The 24,133-nt window shown below is 43.5% G+C and overlaps 2 protein-coding genes across 2 annotated transcripts; both read left to right on the plus strand.

The window, feature by feature from the left end:
- Nucleotides 1-3,697: 3,697 nt before the first annotated feature.
- Nucleotides 3,698-8,837, plus strand: LOC4335062 (tyrosine N-monooxygenase). The gene is made up of 2 exons (XM_015779641.3): nt 3,698-4,692; nt 5,320-8,837. The coding sequence occupies exons 1-2, from the start codon at nt 3,745-3,747 to the stop codon at nt 5,845-5,847; spliced, it is 1,476 nt and encodes a 491-aa protein (XP_015635127.1). The 5' UTR covers nt 3,698-3,744; the 3' UTR covers nt 5,848-8,837.
- Nucleotides 8,838-9,062: 225 nt separating this feature from the next.
- On the plus strand, nt 9,063-12,122 carry LOC4335063 (tyrosine N-monooxygenase). Its single transcript, XM_015778367.3, has 2 exons — nt 9,063-10,497; nt 11,124-12,122. The coding sequence occupies exons 1-2, from the start codon at nt 9,484-9,486 to the stop codon at nt 11,760-11,762; spliced, it is 1,653 nt and encodes a 550-aa protein (XP_015633853.1). The 5' UTR covers nt 9,063-9,483; the 3' UTR covers nt 11,763-12,122.
- The last annotated feature ends 12,011 nt before the right edge of the window (nt 12,123-24,133 follow it).

The raw sequence follows: 24,133 nt of genomic DNA on the forward strand, positions 1-24,133 counted from the left end.
ACAAATTAGAGAAAATAGTGGAAGTTATGAAAAAAAAATCTGACTTTTGATTTTTACTTAATTCGGTAGACCATTATTTCTAACCATTGGATATTTAGATGATCTAATATATTGTGCATATTCCAACTAACCAATATTCGCCTTCCCTCACCACAGACGGTGGACATGCCAATTCGTGCCTCTAGCAGCATGCTCGCATTATTATATCGAGAAGACAAAAAATGTCATGCATATATAGGCATAATACATGTAACTATCTCATGCCCGATCTTTTCATCTAAGAAAAAATTTATATACCCAGCATGCATGCACACTGGGATGCACCTGGCTAGCCCCCCAATTTGTTTACTCCATAGATAGTATGTTCATTTTTCTAATGATTAGATAATTTAATAAATAACATACAAATAAGTATCTGCAATAAATTTTTATTAGTAGAATATCCATAAGGACACCCCCTGTAGACCCCCCTCTTCCCTTCTTCTTTTCTTGGTGAATTATTTGGATTTGAGCAAAGTTAGGTAGCATTCCCGGTAATTCTGTGATATAGGTATTTTGGGCTATAATTTAATGTTCAACTTCCAAGGTATTAAGGTTTCCCAACCCTCAGCGCTGAACACAGCCTAAGATTGTTCATTTACCCATAAAAAAATCATATCTTTATGCAAGCATAAAGCATCAGGATTAAGTAAATAGCCTCCACATACATGTTGAGAGATATAATTAAGTTGGTTGAGAGTCAATAGGTCCATTGATGCTATAATTATGGTTAATGCGGTTTATAGGTATGGGTCCATTGATTTTATTACAAAAAATAAGTTGGATATTTTGACTTTTAATGAGATTTTTTTAGGATTTCTTTAAGTATACAATGGTTCAAACAGATCATAAATTGAATATATAATTTAATATTTACAACTATTGAAGATTCTTTATTTATTTATAAAACATACCAAGATCAACATGCATGAGGGATATTGTCTTGTCCATATTTGCAAGTGCATGCAGTCTTTGGAGTGCGATGAAATTAAGTTAGTAATATAGAAGATATTAGATAGCCACGAGCAAGGAAAAAGCACGCATGCACTTCTCATGCAGGTGGATGGAAGAACGTACGTGCGTTGGGCAGACTCGTACGGTCTAATTGTTCTTAAGTTCTTTTTTTTAAAGATAAATGTAACGGTATATGATGGTAAAAGATATTGGGTCCATCAAATTAAATAAAACCAATGTTCTCTTTTTTCCTTAGATTTTCTAGGAATTAACTAGAGCACCACGTGTCATCTTAGGAGAGTTTTAGTATATTTGATGGACTTTTAGTATATAATAATAGATAGATAGATTTATCTCTCTAGGCTTGTGAAATTTACTCTGTAATATATATTGTCATTTTTAATGTTTTGTTCTTTTTTGGTTGTCAAGCAAAGAAAAATGATTTATATTCAAAGTTAGGAAAGTGTTTTTCTTATATATATAGATTTGATGGGTTCATCGGTTTAAACAATCCAAATACTTAAATCTAATAGTTGGTGTACATGTCGGAAGTTATACTTTTTTCTATGACAAAGCCTCTCGACCCCAAAATATAAACTTCTAGCAAGTGGGGACAACTCTCTTGTTAAATTTGTTCCAACGTCGTCGGTGCGAGTGTGGCCACCGGCGTCGTGGTTCTGGTCGTGTCCGATCCATGCTTGCAACCTTCTCTGCCATGGAGAATGCCAGAAACCCCAAATCGGCTAGCCACCACCGACTCCAAGTTGGCAGTGGTGCTCTTCGTCTAGAGTCACAAAAATGGAACGAGAAGGATGCTCCTCAAACTCTTCTCCCGGCAGGTAAAGACAGAGAAGGGCGGCGAGGAATCGGTCAACTCAGTAGTATAGCCCCGAATGAGAGATGGTTTTGACCTCAGTGCGGGGTAGAGGTGAGATTGAAGTTGCCGAGTGCTCGCTTTATTTAGCTTTCGCAGCGCCCCTGTAAGTTCCAAAAAAGCTGCCTCAACATAGTCAGCAAGATGCTTAGGCGGTGGGGCTTATAATTTTAGTAAAAACGGTGGCGACACCGATCAGCTGTATGACCCACTATAGTGCAAATCTGGCACACATGGTTCTCAGTAGACTTATCAGTATCAGTGAAGTCATAAGTATTGGTACGCCCCCCTGTCTAACTTAGCAGCTGACACAACATTGTTCCAAGATGCAAGAAATTATTTTCTTTACACTTCAGTATTCAAGCGTAAATATATTTTGACGTTTCTTACCCTTCTTCTACCTTGATCTCTAGTAAAGCTTCGTCCTTAATAATGTACTCACTCTGGTTCCATAATTCTTGACGTTTTCGATAATGATACGGTCAACAAAATATATCTTTTACTTTGTTTTTATTATAATATATAATGCATGTTTACTTTTCTTATATTACTTTGAAGGACAAATCTATATATGCTATTCTAGTTCCTTTAAAGAAAATACTTTTAAAGTTATTAATAATCAAAGTTACAATTGTTTGACCTCAATCTTATCCAAAACGTCAAGAAATATAAAACCCGATGGAGTATTATACAACCCCTACAGCCTCGCTACAGAGTAGTCTGACGACGTTGTATAATCTAATAGTAAAGTGGAGACACTGAGATTTAGGGTGAGACTCTCTTTCTTATACCAATCCTTGGAATCGGTCCATGTATGCAAACACTACGTGTTGGATTTTAAAATGGTTTCACAACCCATTTTCCCACATCGACAAACAAATTTGGTGTGAGTGGGACCATTGGTACTACGCCCGAAAGCGACAAAGGGTTGGGGTCATCAATATCCTACAGTAGTAATGCAATTATTGGGTACATCTGTCGATTTGTCACACGAACAAAGGCCAGTCAAATTAACATACGCGCTAGCAATGCAATTTCGCAAACAAACCATTTTGGAAAGTAGAAGCAATATGATGAAATGTTAACTTAATTACCTCTGTCCTCATCTTAAAATCTTCAAAAATCCTCATCCAAAATAAATTCCGTCGGTGTCAACTATGCGCAAAACAGAGAAAACCAAATAAACTCCTAAAAAGAAAATATTATTATTATTATTATAACTACTAGTGCCATTTGGTGGATCTCAATTTAGAAATAAAGACTTGAACGGAGTAGATCAGAGTCACGGATAGGAAATTATGAATTTTTGAAGTTAAACAATAATTTATAGATTTGAAAAAGAATTTATTTAAAACTGGAAAAAGAACATGTGTCCTCACCTTAGAGAGGGTTTTTTTTTTGCTTTAATGAAGATAGTCTTGGGCACGACGTCTTCCTCATGCTGATTGTGCAGATTGGATGTTGTGAAGGTTGTGATGTATTACTATCAACCTATGTCTAGTTTCCATGTTAGAATATTCAAATGGAAGAAAAAAAATGAGCCCCACATGTGGATATGGATTTTAATTACTTGGATGGATGTACACCCATTTTTTACATATCAACTAAATGATTATGAAAACAATTCAAAAAATCGACAAAGTAGATTAATATGAAATATATCACTCCACAAACATACAAGTTCAAATCCAACTTCTATAAATTGTAACAAAAATAACAAATTACAACCTGTAGAAATTTAATTTAAACTCGCATGTTGGTAGAGTGACATATGACATATCTTGTCACATTAGCAACGTTCTTTAAGAATTCCAGCTATAAATTTGGCCACCTGATCAGTTATCTAGCTATCGTCTCTGCACTCACACTGCACAAAGATGTTTCCCAGTAGTGTAAATATGCGGGAGCAAAATAATATCATAATAATATCAATAGCCATGACCATCCTCCTACTCGTTGTGTTCTTCTGTCGGATGTTGGGTAACATGGCGGGCAAGAACAAGAGGAAGAAGCAACCTAAGCTACCACCCGGGCCAGCTACTATGCCGGTGTTGGGTAACATTCACCAGATTCTGATGAACAAGCCGGTGTTCAGGTGGATCCACCGCCTTCTCGACGAGATGGACACCGAGATCCTGTGCCTCCGTCTCGGCAGCGTCCATGTGATCGCCATCGCCTCACCGGAGATGGCCCGGGAGGCCCTGCGCAGGAACGATGCCGTGCTGACTTCCCGGCCGGTATCGTTCGCGTGGCGGGCGTTCAGCTTTGGGTACAAGAACACCGTTGGGTCGACGGGCGATCAGTGGAAGAAAATGAGGCGGATGCTCGCGTCGGAGATCCTCTCATCGGCCATGGAGCGGCGAATGCTTGGCCAGCGCGTCGAGGAGGCTGACCACCTTGTCAATTACATCTACAGGAACTGTAATAATGGCACTGTAGACATCCGGCACGTAACGAGACACTTCTGTGGCAACATCATCAGGAAGCTGGTGTTTGGCCGGAGACACTTCGCCTTCGGCGCTGGCAATATCGGCCCTGGCCGTGATGAGGAGGCCCACATTGACGCGCTCTTCACGGCGCTAGACTACCTCGGCGCATTCTCCATCTCCGACTACTTCCCGTCGTTGGTTCTCAATGGCCTGATGAGTACATTCAGACGGCTGCATGATCCAATCATAATGGAGAGGATGGAAGAATGGAGGGCTCCCAGGAGAAATGGTGATGAGAGGAGAGAAGTTGCCGATTTTCTGGATGTGTTGATCTCCTTGGACGATGCACAGGGAAAACCGTTGTTGTCACTTGATGAGGTCAAGGCAGAAACGCTGGTAATAAGCTCTATTACACCGTCATATATATATATTTCAAACTAGGACTATAGATATGTCCTCGGAAGAAAAATAGTACGCTTGAAGTGCTTACATTTTGGTCCAAATTTCTAATACTAGAAATGCTTATATTTTACAATTAATTAGTGAGGTCTTGGTTTCGTTATAGGAAACAATATACTATGGTGTGGTTCCGTTCATTTTGATGTTAAAATTAACCGTTGGTTACTATGACTCAATAGTGAGCGCGCAAAATATCTAAGATTTATTTTTTGAAAAATAGCTATGGAAATGTTTGAAAAAAAAATTGTAAGTCTAGTATATGCATATCTATTATCTCATTCTAAACTCCACCCACGCATCGAGAAACAAAGAGACAAATCAAAATAATATATGAACAGTATTGTAGTGTTCATCTATGGATTTCTCTTGTTTTCTATTTATTTCTCCAATCTAGATTTGATTGTTGTGACCTCAGTAGATGTCAGTGCATACTTAATATTGTTGCCAATTTTCCAAAAGTTTTCATGGAAATTTTGATTGTATTTGGGAAGTAAAGACATATCAGAGGTTGCCCCTGGAAGGATGAAAATCCATCACTGTTTTAATTTAATCTTATGGCTGCAGGAAATAATCCTTAATTCGGTAGACAACCCATCAAATGCTGTAGAGTGGGCACTGGCAGAGATGGTGAACAATCCAAAGGTCATGAAGAAAGCAGTAGATGAACTCGATATGGTTGTCGGTAAAGAAAGGCTTGTCGAGGAATCCGACATTCACAGCCTCACATACCTCAAGGCGTGTATCCGGGAGGCGTTCCGCATCCACCCCTACCACCCATTCAACCCTTCCCATGTCGCGATCGCTAACATCACCATCGCTGGATTCATGATCCCAAAGGGTAGCCATATCATTTTAAGCCGAATTGGGCTTGGTCGAAACCCTAGAGCACGGGATAACCCACTCGAATTCCGACCAGAGCGACATTTGAAGAATACTGATAATGTGGTGCTAGCTGAGCCAGAGTTACGGTTTTTATCATTCAGTGCTGGTAGGCGTGGCTGCCCCGCCGTATCACTCGGAACTTCAATTACAATGATGCTTTGGGCCGAAAAACTCAATACTGATGTAATAAAAAAACATATTTGTAATTAAAAAATATTTACAAATAGGTCCTTGGCGCCAATAACGCTGGCACTGAGGAACTATTTGTAAATATTTTACAAATAAAACCATTTTTATTACAAATAGGTCTTGTTAAATAAATTTACAAATAGGTCCTCAGTGCCAACGATATTTGCGTCGTCCCACATCACATTAGTGACTTAGATTCCATCCAGGGGTGGAGGGGATGGTGTCAACTTCATTGGTGTTGTTCCGTTAGATCACGGCGCCAATGACGTTGGCGTTACGGAAAGGGCCATTTATAGAATAAATTTTGGAGTGTATATTTGTAAAATAAGTTTTTTAAAAGGACCAAAAGGTGAAAATTCAGGGGTAGCCACTGATTAGAGAATAGGCTGTTTAGGCGACGACTAGGCAGATTAGACGGTCTAGGCGTGTTTTCTAATTTTTCCATAGAAATACAAAATATTGATTGAAAATAACACATGTTATATAGTACTTCCTCCGTTTCCTGTTATAAGACATTTTGACTTTGGTTCAAGTCAAACTATTTTAAGTTTGACTAAGTTTAAAGACGAATATAGTAATATTTATAATATTAAATTAGTGTTATCAAATCAATAATTGAATATATTTTAATAATAAATTTGTCTTAGGTTAAAAAAGTTACTATTTTTGTTTATAAACTTGATCAAACTTAAAGCAATTTGACTTTGACTAAAGTCAAAACGTCTTGTAACCTGAAACTGAGGGATTATCTACGAAGGGGAGCTTTCTCTCGCTTTAAGCGTAGAGGGGAAGAGTGTGGCAGCACTAAAGAATGGTTCACAAGCAGGTAAGAATGTAGTAAGATAACGTAATGCCATTCTATTCTATAATGCAGCTGGCCCCACGCTTCCATATTTCATCGCCGTGCATTGCACATTTGCACCAAAACTTTTGGCCACTGCTCATTGCCAAGTCGTTGTTGCCTAATCGCTACCCTCCGCCATCTAAATACGCCCAGTATCCTTCCATCCAAGCCGCCTAGGATTGATTGGGACCATTTAGGCAGCAAAACGACTAAAATCCTCTGACTAGGATGTAATCTGGACGTCTTGCTACGGACTAGCGATGAGTCGCCGTCTAGGCGGCCGTCAATCAATCTATGTATTGTTTTCATGTTAAAAGATAAATAGTGACTGGTGTGATCAATCAACTGGAAACAAATATAGAGCACTCCTTTTATTTACAGGACATTTCTGCATATTTAAATGGAAGAACAAAAACACGAGCACTACATGTAACATTAGCAAGGTTCTTTAAGAAATAAGATTTGCTACCATCCAGCACTTGTACCCGGCCCAACCCAAGGTCCCAGTACCACAACGTACTAAAACAAATCTGACTATCCAATATTTAGGGGTAGGATTGGGAATGAGTAAGAAACCTCTTCCAACACTAAATCAATCTTGTTTCTGGGTTCTCGTCAAAAAAGAAAAAATCTCATTCTTGCGCCCGTTGTTTCCTTCCTCATCTGTACTTCTTCGCCGTACGCCACCGACGATGCATATCTTAGCAGAAACCAGATCATGCACAACCCAATATCCTTCATCGATGCTACTGCATTCTTCCTTGCCACCGGCGCCGGCGCCTAGTCCAACGACTCGCCGCTGCTGCCGCTGCTGTGGCATCTGGCTCGACCTCTCCACGGCCACCTCGACGTCGTGGCCGGCAACGCCCCTAACTCCACCGCGGCCGCATTGCTTGGTGTCCGATCTCTCCACGACCACCTCGTCTGGTGTCACACCCCGCCGCTCGCCATGGTCGTCGACGCCGAGCATGCCGCACGCCGCTGTGGACCCTGCAGCCCGTGCCGTCGACGCACCTATTGCCTGCCGTCACCGTCGACGCCGGGATCGAATCTTGCAGCATGTCGCTGGCAATGCAATGCACCCTGCTGCTCAGTGCTCACCGCCACCATCGAAGCCGGGGCTGGACTCCGCCGGCCGCACACATCCCCGAACCATCGAACCCCGCAGCTCGCCGCTGCCGCCATCAACGCCGGCCCCGGACCTCGCCTTCCGCTGATGCCGCCGTCAACACTGGCCCCACCGCCCACCCTAGAGGCCAACATCTCGCCCTTACATATGAAAAGTCTATACTACCCTTTCACCTCTCTTCAAAAGATGGTACCACCATATGGGCTAAAATGGTACTGCACGGTACCGAGAAATCTCAATCACCGTCTGATATGTCCCAATTGACGGCTAGGATTTGGTACGCCTACCTCTGCTGGACGGGAGCAAATCACTTATAAAATTCCATCTATAAATTGGCCACATAATCAGTTATCTAGCTATCCTCTCTTCAGTCACACATAAACATGTTCTTTCCCAGTACTGCAAATATGCGCGAGCAAAATAATACCATAATAGTATCAATAGCCATGACCATCCTCCTGCTGGTTGCGTTCTTCTGTCGGATCAAGAAGCAGGCTGCCATGGCAGCCAAGAACAAGAGGAAGAAGCAACCCAAGCTGCCACCGGGGCCAGCTACCATGCCGGTGTTGGGTAACATGCACCAGATGCTGATGAACAAGCCGGTGTTCAGGTGGATCCACCGCCTTCTCGACGAGATGGACATCGAGATCCGGTCAGAGACCCTTATATTTCTTGTCTTCCTTCCCTTTCCCGTCCATCAGATCGGTACCGCCCCATCTTCCTCCTTCCGCTCCTCATCGGGCTGCCATTGGGGAGAAGCGCGGATGTCAGGGGGAGTGGGAGCAGATCAGTGGCACCAACGACGAGCTGGTTCATGCCAGCGTGCTCGCCAGGTTGGCGGCCGGCGAGACGACGGGCACTTTGCTAGTATTACCGAACTAGAGTAATTAGTATTCTTTCCTATCATTTTGAGAGTATTGAATGGTACTATTCCAAATGTAACGACTACTCCCCCCGTCAAAAAAAAAAAGATAAACCCTGGGTTTCCGTATCCAACGTTTAATTGTTGGTAGATGATAAAATATAATTAATACTTTATATGTGACTTGTCTTTTTAATTTTTTTTGTAAGTTTTTTTAAATAAGACGGATGGTCAAACGTTAAACACGAAAACCTAGGGTTTGTCTTTTTTTGACGAAGGGAGTATATAGCTTCTAAATTACAAAAACATTATTAAAAAATATAACATTTATCAAAAAAATGTTTATATAATATACAATATTTTGGAACATTTACATTAATTTAAAGAATAGATGATTGAAGTTCTAAAAATGAATAGCGATCGACTAGTGTCAATTAGTTGGCGACAAACAGAGCACACCTTTTTCCAGGACATTTGTCAATATTTGAATGGAACAACAAAAGCCGAGCACCACGCGAACACTAGCAATAGTTCTTTCTTCTTTTTTTTTAGGAAATGCCATTCGGCTAGCTTTATTGATCATTAAACATTAAACATTGTTACATCGTTTGCCAAAGCGCTTAGAATATAACCAGGAGGTTCATCGACCCAAGTACAAGACTCTTTCGTACTAAAAGCAATAGTTCTTTCTTTATTGAAAAGGAAAACGTGATGAAGTTTCATTCCACACGTGTTTAGAATTCCATCTATAAATTAATTGGCCACAGAATCAGTGATATATCTAGCTAGGCTATCTGCACTCCCAAAAAAAAATCAGTAATCATGCACAAGAACAACGATACCATCATGCCATCACAACTCATCGCCCAAAATGACCATGCATATGTCCTCACCTTTCTGATGTCAATAGCCATGGCCATCCTCTTGCTCGTTGCGTTGTTCTATCGGATCAAGAAGCAGGCAGCTGCCATGGCGGCCAAGAGGAAGCAACAACCCAAGCTACCACCCGGGCTAGCTACCATGCCGGTGGTTAGCAACATGCACCAAATGCTGATGAACAAGCCGGTGTTCAGGTGGATCCACCGCCTGCTCGACGAGATGGACACCGAGATCCTGTGCCTCCGTTTCGGTCGCGTCCACGTGATCGCCGTCGCCTCGCCGGAGATGGCCCGGGAGGTCCTGCGCAAGAAGGACGCCATGCTCGCCTCCCGGCCATCGTCGTTCGTGTCGCGGACGTTCAGCTTTGGGTACAAGAACACCATCATGTCGCCGGCCGGTGACCAGTGGAGGAAGATGAGGCAGGTGCTCACGTCGGAGATCCTCTCGCCGGCCATGGAGCGGCGGATGCTCGGCCGGCGCGTCGAGGAGGCTGACCACCTTGTCAATTACGTCTACAGCCACTGTAATGATGGCACTGTAGACGTCCGGCACGTAACGAGACACTTCTGTGGCAACATCATCAGGAAGCTGGTGTTTGGCCGGAGACACTTCAACTCCGGCGATGGCAATATCGGCCCTGGCCGTGATGAGGAGGCTCACATCGACGCGCTCTTCACGGCGCTGGACTACCACGGCGCCTTCTCCGTCTCCGACTACTTCCCGACACTGGTTGGGCTTGACTTGGATGGCCATGAGGAGGTTGTCAATGGCCTGATGAACACATTCAATAGGCTGCACGATCCTATCATAATGGAGAGGATAGAAGAATGGAAATCTCTCAGGACAAAAGGTGATAAGAGGAGAGAAGTTGCCGATTTTCTGGACGTGTTGATCTCCTTGGAGGATGCACAAGGGAAACCGTTTTTGTCAGTAGATGAGATCAAGGCAGAAACGCTGGTAATAAGCTTTATTACACCGTCACATAATTTTTTTTTCAAACTTGGACTATATAGATATGTCCTCGGAAGAAAAATAGTATGCTTGAAGTACTTATGTTTTGGTCCAAATTTCTAATGCTAGAAGTGATTATATTTTAGAAATAATTAGTGAGGCCTTTGGTTCGTTATAGGTAAAGATATACTATGGTGGGTTTCATTCATTTTGAAGTTAAAATTAACCGTTACGATGATTTGATAGTGAACGTGCAAAATATCTATGGTTTCTTTTTGAAAAATAGCTATGAAAATGTTTGAAAAGAATTGTAAGTCTAGTATAATGCATATCTATTATCTCATTCTAAACTCAACCCACGCATCAAGAAACAAAAGGGACAGATCAAAACTATATATGAACATTAACATTGTAGTGTTCATCTCTGGATTTCTTCTGTTTTCTATATATTTGTCCAGTCTAGATTTGACTGTTGTGACCTCAGTAGATGTCAGTACATACTTAATATTGTTGTCAATTTTCCAAAAGTTCTCATGAAAATTTTGATTGTATAAAGAGTTAAAGACATATTAGAGGTTGCCCCTTGAAGGATGAAAATCCAACACTGTTTTAATTTGATCTTATGGCCGCAGGAAATAATCCTTGCTACCGTGGACAACCCATCAAATGCTGTAGAGTGGGCACTGGCAGAGATGGTGAACAATCCAAAGGTCATGAAGAAAGCAGTGGATGAACTCGATATGGTTGTTGGTAGAGAAAGGCTTGTTGAGGAATCCGACATTCACAACCTCACATACCTCAAGGCATGTATCCGGGAGGCGTTCCGCCTCCACCCCTACCACCCATTCAACCCACCCCATGTCGCGATCGCAGACACCACCGTCGCGGGATACATGATCCCAAAGGGTAGCCATGTCATGTTAAGCCGAATTGGGCTCGGTCGAAACCCTAGAGCATGGGATAAACCACTCGAATTCCAACCAGAGCGACATCTGAAAAATACTGGTACTGTGGTGCTAGCTGAGCCAGAGTTACGTTTTGTATCGTTCAGTGCTGGTAGGCGTGGCTGTCCTGCCGTGTCACTCGGAACATCAATTACAATGATGCTATTTGCAAGGCTTCTGCAGGGGTTCAGTTGGAGCATACCACCAGGTGGTGACAGGATTGAGCTTCAAGAGTCAGCTACAAGCCTGCAATTGTCTAAACCATTACTTATGCAAGCAAAACCACGATTACTACTTCATCTATATGAGGCGGATGTATTAAATTAGGTAGCTAAGACCGTTTTGTATGAAAGCAAAACCACGATTATTACTCCTTCTATATGAGGTAGATACAATAAAATAGGTAGCTAAGACCATTTTGTAGTTTTTTATCTGGCATGATGTAGTCTTGTCCATTAGTGCCAGTTATAACTAAGAACGTATTGGCACTAATATTTATAATTAGCACTGGTTTTTAAGCCGCAACATGTATTGTAGGCCGCAACATGTATCAAGGCCAGTTCATAGTGATAGAAGCTGGCTAAGCACCTTAGAGTTAGATACTACAAACCCCACCCTTGTGTAATATGGCATTTAGTCCAAGGAAAATGATAAACCGTTTGGGAAACCTAGGACAATCTAACCAAAGATTCTTTGCTTGGCTGCTGTACTACAATCGGCTATGGATTTCAGAGTGACTACAAAGTCGAGGATGACCGAACAAGAACTATTGTGTTTGATATTTATGTTTTGGAACATGGGGACGATGCAACACCTTTTGAAAGATTTCTCATACTCACTAGCAGTTGGAGCAGGGATTTGGCAAAAGAATTGGGCAGAATTTTCTTTCAGCCGCTGTATCAGGGAACAGATCACTAATTGAAACTAGTGCGGACAGTCGAATGGGCCGGATGAGCAACACAAAGAAAAGGTATCCGATCTAATTCATCTTTGTGTTGTGGGATATTTGGAAAGAGGGAAACAGATTGATTGGTTTTCAAAAGCAGGGTAATCAACAAGATAAGGGAAGAGATGATCATGTGCCAGATGGCAGTAGATCTGTGAAGGGTGTAGTGAGAATATTACAACCAGAAGATTAGCCGAGATGGGCGACAAGATTCTAGAGAGAAATCACTGTCAACCTGTTTTCATTGTTTCTATTGAATAACTAGTGGCCTATTTGCTGATCCGGAGTAGACGACAACGATCTCTCATACAAGCACATAATAGATAAACAATGAACACGGATATAGGGAGAGGCATCACAGCTTTATTACTTTCTCATATGTGGATATATTCAGATCTCCCTACCTCTCTATCGGTATATATACCCATAATAGGAAGAGTCCTATTGTCACACCCTAAAAATCCTAAATATATAAATTGTTGTTTAAATGGAATTATTAGAATTTATTTTAAAAGCCTAGAAGAGAAGATCTAATTTTAATTAATAAATTCCAATATAAAATGGGGCCAGATAAAATTTCATTAAATACTTTGCTTAATTCTATAATTCCTAGATTTTTCTGGGATTTATTTGAGCTAAGGAAGTATTTTTAATAAATGGAATTGCATTTCATGAATAATTTAATTGAAAAAAGTTTTTAAAAGTCTCTTTTGGCTTTGGGCCGAAAGTCGGCCCAAAACCTTCTCTCTCTCTCCCCGGCCCAAGTCGGCCCAGTCCGCAGCCGCAGCCGCCCGCGCGAGCTCGCTGCCGCTGACAGGTGGGTCCCGCCTGTCGGAGTCGTCGTCTTCCTCCGGCCGAAACCCTAGCGCCGCGCCGCCGCCGCCGCTTCCCAAATTCGGCCGCACCTTTCCTTCTCCGGTGAAATCAATTGAGGGGAAACGATCTTCGGGATCTCCTCTACCATTTCTCTTTTGGAATCATCAGCTAATTTCGTTTGGAAATCCGTGGATTCGAGGTCGATTCGGATCGGTCTCCCTCTCTCCGAACCCAAACCTTTCCTTCGCGTCGCCGGTCGCCGTGGGCCTTCGCCGCCGCCTTTCAACCCCTATAAAAGGATCCCCGGTGTCTCCTCTACCCGCCGCCACCCTCGCCTTCGTCTCTCGCCATCGGAAGAGCCCTAGCGCCGTGGATCTCGTGCCGCAGTCGTCGCCGCCGCTCCAGCCGTGCGCCGCCGCCGTCCCGGTCGTCGTCGTCGCTCGGGGAGGTCGCCATCGTTCCTCGTCCGCCCCTTCGCCGTCGCTGTAGACCGCCGGAGCACCGCCGTCGTCGTCAAGCCGAAGGTCTCCGCCGCTTCGACCTCGTCGCCGACGCCGTCCGTTGCTCCTCCGCCGTTGCTTTGGTCATCGGTAAGTTCGCCGCGTCGTGCTCTACGTCCTGGTGCCCTCCGTTCGTGCCGAAGCGCCGTCGTTCGCCGGCGAGCTTGCGCGCCTGAGCCGCCGAGCCGCCGCCGGAGATGACGTCACCGCTGACGTCATCAGGGTCCGTTTGCCGTGAGCCGCCGTAGACCTGTTCGATCTCGGCCGTCCGTTTTGGATGGATCGATCTCGGCCGTTCGTTCCCGTGAACCGCTGCCGTGCGCCCGGTCCACCGCTAACCCTAGCCGCTGACGCAATAATTCCCTTTTCCTTTTCAAAAATAATTCATTATTGCGTCATAATTCAATTAAAATCCATATAAGTGTTTTAATCCGATTTAATCTTTAAAAATTCATAACTAATTCATCTTAGCTCGGATTTAGTTGGTTCAAGTCTCTAAATTTTTCTAAAATTGAGATCTACATGTTAAAAATATCCACATGTACTGTTCATGCTTGTTTATGTGCTGTTTTGGTGTTTTTGCTCTTTTCTGTTTAGATTCCGACGTTTCCGGAGAGTCCGTTTTCGCAGGAAAAGAATTTGAAGAGTTCCAAGGCCAGCAAGGCAAGTCACACAGATCCCAAACAATCCTTTGAGCATGTTGATCCCGTTTAAAGCTATTGTTTCTATTCAACTATTGCATTTATTTTCGAATGTCATTGGGTGGAATTAACCTATTGTTTGTTATAGCCCTTTTGTTCTTGATTACTTTATTCCTTGATACCTTGGGTTGTTATAACTTGACTAGTTGGGCTATATATATATTGGTTCAACTAGATGTATTAGATATAATTGCTTAGCCATGCTTAGAAACATTAGCACACTATTGGGATAACTTATGATTCACTATTATTTAATGATTGCTTAATGATAGTTCACGATGGTCAATCGTGATTGGTTAATTAATTACTTGCCAACTAAAACCTGATAATGGTGGGTTGTGAGCACATGGTTTTGAGAGTCGTGCTCATGACAATTAAGGACCGGTTCATGAGTTTCGGTTGTGAAACATTAACCGTGCCAACCACAAGCCAGCGTGGGTAACGGCTTTACCTTTTGTATAGCATGGTTCATTGCGGAGCACCAGACTGAGAAGTGGCGGAGATAAGCCCACGGGGGTCGCTGGGGAGTCCATGCCTTGTTTATAAGGGGGTGATTATGATCCAGGAAAGGTGCGCTGTGGTGGATTGTGTTGTGCGAGGGGTACTGTCACAGCTCCTTTCCGAGGTACCGTGGTGGTATTAAGGCACATGGTGACATGTTGTGGGGCTGTGTCTTGTGGGTACAGTGGTACACCTCTGGCCAGAGTAAAACTATTCGAATAGCCGTGCCCGCGGTTATGGGCGGGTCTAACAATGTCTTTCGTGTTTAGTCTCACACCTCTCATCATAATAAAAGATGATATAACTGGTAATAATTTGATTAGCTCCTGGTTTGGAGATAGAACTGTACAGCCGGGATGGTTGTTCAGAATGATTGGGCCTATGCAACAGGGTATGTTGTATAGCGTTGGATTAATATTGATTAATTATTACCTAACTGTTTTATTAAATTCTGAAATGTTTATTAAATGCTGTTTATGCAAATGAAACCCTACTATGCCATCCTTTGTTATCCTGTGCACTTGCATATTTGCTGCGTGGCTTGCTGAGTATGTCATATACTCACCTTGCAATCATTCATCAGAGGAAGAGTTCTACAGTGATGCTGATGGTGTGAAGGATTAGGTGTAGCCCTGGTCAAGCTGCCTGTGGAGTGGAGCCGTCTGCGCCGTTTATCTTATTTTTTTCCGCTGCTTAGATCTTTATTGATTGAGAGGAACTATCTACCTCTGTAATGACATTTTATTCGCTTATTAATTAGAGTAATAATTGTACTCTATTATCAATTTGTTATTGTGTGCCTCGGCTGATTCCTGGACGAGGGTTCACACACATGTAAGCGTTTGGAATTTTGGATAGAAATTCCGGGCGTGACAAGTTGGTATCAGAGCCGACTTGACCCTAGGTTATGCCAGATGGTTACCCATAGAAGCCCTCTAAAAATATTGAAAAAGTAGAACTGTTCTTTCCCCCTTATCTTTTAATTAAACCAAACTAATAGCACATGCACTTCATAATCTCTTTTAGTGGTTCTCGTTCAAAATTTATTCTAGCATTATTAGTACTGTACATCTATTACTGTACTAATGGCTCCTTTTTCCAGCAAAAGTTTTACAATATTGTTTTATTTAATCTTGCTGCAAGGAAATAAATTTAGCATATTGATTTTATAACTTTCTTTTATTTCTTTTGGAACCTGTTGTTCAAAAGTACAAAATTTGTGACCTTGTTTCCAACTATTTCAACTTATCTTGCAAGCTTGGTTTATTTTATTTACTTACCTTTTACTTTGATTTTCTAACTTTATTCAAATTAATCCAAAAACTTGTGCTATTAATTGGATAAATGTCTTAACTCCCTCCTTTCACTTGTCTTTAGATGCCGCGCTACAAGCCTGAGTACTTGTTTGGTGTTGAGGGATTTGTCCAGGAGTTGCGTACGATGTCCTTTGTCATAGGATTTGGGACTGCCCCTTTTTACGCCCAGATTCCTCATGATCGTCACGAAGAAAAGTGCCGAGTCAAAGTCACCTTGAACAGTAATAGTGAAGATATCCCCTCAGTGATGTTCGAAGCTAGAGGAAGAAACTACATCCATGCATGTCAGGAGGTGGCAAGGATCGCCATAGGAGAGCTCCGCGATCGCTACAGTGATCAGTTGGCCGACACTGAGTATCGCTACCATCCTCGCCAACCACAGGGAAGTGATCGTGGCAGCTACCTTGAGACTGAGGGAATTGAGAATGATGCTACCACAAGGCATTTGGTTGAGATGCTGCGGGCTATGGATGAAACCCGTGCGGAGGTTGTGCTAGCAGCTCAAGATCGTGAAGATCGGAATCGTGGTAAGATTTGCAAGCTAGAAGACAAGGTGGATCGTTTGGAGAAGGAACTAGCCGCGTTAAAGGGAGAAGCACCACCGCAGAAGGCCAGGATTCGTCTTACCGCAAGGAAGAGAGCTCTATTTGTCCCTCGCTACCAATTGGCGCCAAAGGTCCGTGTGGTGGAAAAAGAAGTTACCCCAGCCCTAGCGGATCCTCCGGTCGTCAACGTAAGTGATGATGAAGAAGAAGAATCCAAGCACACCCATTCCAAGATCGAGTGGGGAGCAACTCAAGATGATGAAGACGAGCCGAACGAGCCTTCAACCAACTCCGATGCCCGGAAGAACTAGAATGCCTTGTCAAACCGTTGTCTTAGATCGTTGTGTTAGTTTGCTTGTTTTAAGTTTGGTTGTGTGTGTCTCGCATGTGATTTACACCAGTGGTGGGATGTAAGTGCATGCGTTTGTTTGCTTTCGAGTGTTTGGTAGTTGGTGAGTTTAGTGGTGTGAGAGTCTTCAGTTTTGTAATAATGAAACTCACTTAAGATCAATAAAACTTAAATTAATTCTCTGTCCTAAGTAGTTTTCCCCGGTTTCTCTTCTTGTGCTCCTGCCCATGCCAGATGGTGCTCACTCGCAGCAACGGGAATGGCCCTAACAACAACAATAACAACAACAACAATGGAGAGAATCCCACACTTGCCCAGGTCCTGGCTCAACAGGCACAGCTTATGAACATGATGATGCAGCAACTCCAGAACCAGCAGAACCAGGGAAATAACCATGCACCTCCCCAGAACAAGTTAGCAGAATTTCTTCGTGTGAGGCCGCCTACTTTCTCTAGCACCACCAATCCTGTTGAAGCTGGTGATTGGCTGCATGACATAGAGAAGAAGTTGGATTTGCTTCAGTGCACCGATCAGGAGAAGGTCTCATTTGCATCACACCAGCTGCATGGCCCTGCCTCTGAATGGTGGGATCACTTCCGCTTGAACAGGACTACTGCTGAACCTATCACTTGGCTTGAATTCACCGCTGCTTTCCGGAAGACGCATATACCATCGGGAGTGGTGTCTCTCAAGAAGGAGTTCAGGTCGCTCACCCAGGGATCTCGCTCTGTTACGGAGTATCTGCACGAGTTCAATCGTCTGGCTCGTTATGCTCCGGAAGATGTGCGCACTGATGAAGAGCGTCAGGAGAAGTTCTTGGAAGGACTTAATGATGAGCTTTCTTACCCACTCATGACTGGGGATTATCATGATTTCCAGAAGTTAGTGGATAAGGCTATTCGCCAGGAGGACAAGTACAATCGCATGGAGCAAAAGAAACGCCGGATTGCTCAATTCAAGGCACAACAGGGGAATAGTCAAAGGCCGCGTCTTACTTTAGGACCCCAGTCTATGCCACAGGGAGGTTCTTCGTCTGTTGTTCGTCCGCATCGTCAGTTCTTCAACCACAATGCTGGCAACAACATCCGCAATCAAGCTCCACGCCCTGTTGCAGCTTCGACACAGCAACAACCTGCCAAGAAGGAGCAAGGCAGCAAGCCCGGGGTGTGCTTCAACTGTGGAGACCTAGGACATTATGCTGACAAGTGTCCGAAGCCCCGACGCGTGAAGGTTGTCCCTACCCAGAGCAACTCTACCGCACCAGCATCAAAGGCCCGTGTCAATCATGTTGCTGCTGCAGAAGCTCAAGGTGCTCCAGATGTGATTTTGGGTACGTTTCTTGTTAACTTAGTTCCTGCAACAGTGCTTTTCGATTCTGGTGCTTCACATTCATTCTTATCTATGAGTTTTGCGGGAAATCATGGGATGGAAGTAGAAGATCTTAGACGTCCTTTGATGGTTAGTACCCCAAGTAATCAAGCACTCTCTTTGCAACGTAGCCCCTCTGTCAGAATAGAAATTCAAGGAGTACCATTTCTGGCCAATCTTATCTTGTTAGAATCCAAAGACCTTGATGTCATCCTAGGGATGGACTGGTTAGCCAGATATAAAGGTGTGATAGACTGTGCTAACAGAAAAGTAACTCTCACCAGTAATGATGGTCGAGTTGTAACTGTTCATGCATTGTCTTCTGAGTCTTTAAGGTCAAGACTGAACCAAATAACTTTGGATGAGATTCCTGTAGTCCGGGAGTATCCTGATGTGTTCCCAGACAATTTACCTGGTATGCCGCCCAAAAGGGATATAGAGTTCAGAATAGATTTGGTACCAGGAACAACTCCGATCCATAAGAGACCTTATAGAATGGCAGCCAATGAGTTGGCAGAAGTCAAGAGGCAAGTAGACGATTTGCTTCAGAAAGGATACATCAGACCGAGTTCGTCTCCATGGGGAGCTCCGGTTATTTTTGTGGAAAAGAAAGATCATACCTAGAGGATGTGTGTGGACTATCGTGCACTAAATGATGTGACTATCAAGAATAAGTATCCGCTGCCCAGAATTGATGATTTGTTCGATCAGCTTAAAGGTGCCACCGTTTTCTCCAAGATAGATCTTCGATCAGGGTATCACCAGTTGAGAATCAACGAGGAAGATATACCTAAGACAGCTTTTACCACTAGGTATGAATTGTTCGAATGTACTGTTATGTCTTTTGGACTTACCAATGCCCCTGCTTTCTTCATGAACTTGATGAATAAGGTGTTTATGGAATACCTAGACAAGTTTGTGGTGGTCTTTATTGATGACATTCTTATCTACTCCCGAACCAAAGAAGAGCATGAAGAACATCTTCGCCTTGCACTAGAGAAGCTACGAGAACATCAGTTGTATGCCAAGTTTAGCAAGTGTGAATTTTGGTTGTCTGAAGTGAAGTTCCTTGGTCACGTCATCTCAGCAGGAGGAGTTGCCGTCGATCCTAGTAATGTGGAATCCGTAACCAACTGGAAACAACCAAAGACAGTTTCAGAGATTCGCAGTTTCCTAGGCCTTGCAGGATATTATCAGAGGTTCATAGAGAATTTTTCCAAGATTGCTAAGCCAATGACACGATTACTTCAAAAGGATGTGAAGTACAAGTGGTCAGAAGAATGTGAGCAGAGTTTTCAAGAGTTGAAGAATCGCTTAATATCAGCTCCTATTTTGATTTTACCTGATCCAAAGAAGGGTTTTCAAGTGTATTGCGATGCATCCAAACTTGGATTAGGCTGTGTTCTGATGCAAGATGGGAAGGTGGTTGCCTATGCATCTCGTCAGTTACGTCCGCATGAGAAGAACTACCCTACTCATGATCTTGAGTTAGCTGCAGTAGTTCATGCGTTGAAGATTTGGCGTCATTATCTTTTCGGTACTCGTACAGAGGTGTATACCGATCACAAGAGTTTAAAATATATCTTTACTCAGCCGGATCTGAACATGAGACAACGGAGATGGTTGGAATTAATTAAGGATTATGACATGGGAATTCATTATCACCCGGGAAAGGCTAATGTTGTAGCAGACGCTCTTAGCAGGAAAGGCTATTGCAATGCTACGGAAGGATGACAGTTGCCATTGGAGTTATGCAAGGAATTTGAAAGGTTAAATTTGGGAATTGTCAGTAGAGGTTTCGTTGCAGCCTTAGAAGCGAAGCCCACTCTAATTGATCAAGTTAGAGAAGCCCAAATTAATGATTCTGATATTCAAGAAATCAAAAAGAATATGAGAAGAGGAAAAGCTATCGGTTTCTTGTAGGATGAGCAAGGAACTGTATGGTTGGGTGAGAGAATCTGCGTCCCCGACAACAAAGATTTAAAAGATGCAATTCTGAAAGAAGCTCATGATACTTTATACTCCATTCACCCTGGTAGTACCAAAATGTACCAGGATCTCAAGGAAAGATTTTGGTGGGCAAGTATGAAGCGTGAAATCGCAGAATACGTAGCAGTATGTGATGTTTGTCAGCGAGTCAAGGCAGAACATCAGAAACCCGCCGGTTTGCTGCAGCCTTTGAAGATTCCTGAATGGAAGTGGGAGGAAATCGGTATGGATTTCATCACTGGTCTACCCAGAACGTCATCAGGCCATGACTCTATTTGGGTGATAGTCGACAGACTTACCAAAGTGGCTCATTTCATCCCAGTAAAGACAACTTATTCTGGAAGTCGGTTGGCGGAATTGTATATGGCCAGGATTGTGTGTTTGCATGGCGTCCCTAAGAAGATAGTGTCTGATCGAGGCAGTCAGTTTACTTCAAAGTTTTGGAAGAAGCTTCAGGAAGAGATGGGTTCTAAGCTGAACTTTAGTACTGCTTATCATCCGCAGACAGACGGACAAACCGAAAGGGTAAATCAGATTTTGGAAGACATGTTGAGAGCTTGTGCTTTAGACTTATGCGGAATTCTCGTACAACAACAGTTATCAAGCTAGTCTTCAGATGGCTCCTTACGAAGCACTGTATGGTTGGAAGTGCCGCACTCCGCTTTTGTGGGATCAAACGGGAGAACGTCAGGTTTTCGGGACGGATATCCTGAGGGAAGCAGAAGAAAAGGTGAAAACCATTCAAGAAAGATTGCGTGTGGCCCAGTCTCGTCATAAGAGTTATGCCGACAATCGCCGCAGAGATTTGAGTTTTGACGAAGGAGATTATGTGTATCTTCGTGTCACGCCTCTTCAAGGAGTTCATCGTTTTCACACCAAAGGAAAATTGGCACCGCGTTTTGTGGGACCTTATAAGATTGTCAGTAGAAGAGGAGAGGTTGCTTATCAGTTGAAGTTACCTCAATCTTTGGCAGGAGTCCATAATGTGTTCCATGTGTCGCAATTGAAGATGTGTTTAAGAGTACCTACCGAAGAAACTAATCTTGAACAGATAGAAGTCTAAGAGGATCTGACCTATGTGGAGAAACCAATCCGTATCTTGGAAATAGATGAGAGAAGAACCAGAAATCGAGTTATCCGTTTTTGCAAAGTCCAATGGAGTAATCACTCGAAAGAAGAATCAACTTGGGAACGAGAAGATGAATTGAAGTCAGCTCATCCGCATTTGTTCGCCAGTTCTTCCGAATCTCGAGGACGAGATTCTGTTTAAGGGGGGTAGGTTTGTCACACCCTAAAAATCCTAAATATATAAATTGTTGTTTAAATGGAATTATTAGAATTTATTTTAAAAGCCTAGAAGAGAAGATCTAATTTTAATTAATAAATTCCAATATAAAATGGGGCCAGATAAAATTTCATTAAATACTTTGCTTAATTCTATAATTCCTAGATTTTTCTGGGATTTATTTGAGCTAAGGAAGTATTTTTAATAAATGGAAATGCATTTCATGAATAATTTAATTGAAAAAGATTTTTAAAAGTCTCTTTTGGCTTTGGGCCGAAAGTCGGCCCAAAACCTTCTCTCTCTCTCCCAGGCCCAAGTCGGCAAAGTCCGCAGCAGCAGCCGCCCGCGCGAGCTCGCCGCCGCTGACAGGTGGGTCCCGCCTGTCGGAGTCGTCGTCTTCCTCCGGCCGAAACCCTAGCACCGCGCCGCCGCCGCCGCTTCCCAAATTCGGCCGCAACTTTCCTTCTCCGGTGAAATCAATTGAGGGGAAACGATCTTCGGGATCTCCTCTACCATTTCTCTTTTGGAATCATCGGCTAATTTCGTTTGGAAATCCGTGGATTCGAGGTCGATTCGGATCGGTCTCCCTCTCTCCGAACCCAAACCTTTCCTTCGCGTCGCCGGTCGCCGTGGGCCTTCGCCGCCGCCTTTCAACCCCTATAAAAGGATCCCCGGTGTCTCCTCTACCCGCCGCCACCCTCGCCTTCGTCTCTCGCCATCGGAAGAGCCCTAGCGCCGTGGATCTCGTGCCGCAGTCGTCGCCGCCGCTCCAGCCGTGCGCCGCCGCCGTCCCGGTCGTCGTCGTCGCTCGGGGAGGTCGCCATCGTTCCTCGTCCGCCCCTTCGCCGTCGCTGTAGACCGCCGGAGCACCGCCGTCGTCGTCAAGCCGAAGGTCTCCGCCGCTTCGACCTCGTCGCCGACGCCGTCCGTTGCTCCTCCGCCGTTGCTTTGGTCATCGGTAAGTTCGCCGCGTCGTGCTCTACGTCCTGGTGCCCTCCGTTCGTGCCGAAGCGCCGTCGTTCGCCGGCGAGCTTGCGCGCCTGAGCCGCCGAGCCGCCGCCGGAGATGACGTCACCGCTGATGTCATCAGGGTCCGTTTGCCGTGAGCCGCCGTAGACCTGTTCGATCTCGGCCGTCCGTTTTGGATGGATCGATCTCGGCCGTTCGTTCCCGTGAACCGCTGCCGTGCGCCCGGTCCACCGCTAACCCTAGCCGCTGAAGCAATAATTCCCTTTTCCTTTTCAAAAATAATTCATTATTGCGTCATAATTCAATTAAAATCCATATAAGTGTTTTAATCCGATTTAATCTTTAAAAATTCATAACTAATTCATCTTAGCTCGGATTTAGTTGGTTCAAGTCTCTAAATTTTTCTAAAATTGAGATCTACATGTTAAAAATATCCACATGTACTGTTCATGCTTGTTTATGTGCTGTTTTGGTGTTTTTGCTCTTTTCTGTTTAGATTCCGACGTTTCCGGAGAGTCCGTTTTCGCAGGAAAAGAATTTGAAGAGTTCCAAGGCCAGCAAGGCAAGTCACACAGATCGCAAACAATCCTTTAAGCATGTTGATCCCGTTTAAAGCTATTGTTTCTATTCAACTATTGCATTTATTTTCGAATGTCATTGGGTGGAATTAACCTATTGTTTGTTATAGCCCTTTTGTTCTTGATTACTTTATTCCTTGATACCTTGGGTTGTTATAACTTGACTAGTTGGGCTATATATATATTGGTTCAACTAGATGTATTAGATATAATTGCTTAGCCATACTTAGAAACATTAGCACACTATTGGGATAACTTATGATTCACTATTATTTAATGATTGCTTAATGATAGTTCACGATGGTCAATCGTGATTGGTTAATTAATTACTTGCCAACTAAAACCTGATAATGGTGGGTTGTGAGCACATGGTTTTGAGAGTCGTGCTCATGACAATTAAGGACCGGTTCATGAGTTTCGGTTGTGAAACATTAACCGTGCCAACCACAAGCCAGCGTGGGCAACGGCTTTACCTTTTGTATAGCATGGTTCATTGCGGAGCACCAGACTGAGAAGTGGCGGAGATAAGCCCACGGGGGTCGCTGGGGAGTCCATGCCTTGTTTATAAGGGGGTGATTATGATCCAGGAAAGGTGCGCTGTGGTGGATTGTGTTGTGCGAGGGGTACTGTCACAGCTCCTTTCCGAGGTACCGTGGTGGTATTAAGGCACATGGTGACATGTTGTGGGGCTGTGTCTTGTGGGTACAGTGGTACACCTCTGGCCAGAGTAAAACTATTCGAATAGCCGTGCCCGCGGTTATGGGCGGGTCTAACAATGTCTTTCGTGTTTAGTCTCACACCTCTCATCATAATAAAAGATGATATAACTGGTAAT

The sequence above is a fragment of the Oryza sativa genome, chromosome 4 (genome assembly GCF_034140825.1).
Source record: "Oryza sativa Japonica Group chromosome 4, ASM3414082v1".
In the NCBI taxonomy this organism is placed as follows: Eukaryota; Viridiplantae; Streptophyta; class Magnoliopsida; order Poales; family Poaceae; genus Oryza; species Oryza sativa.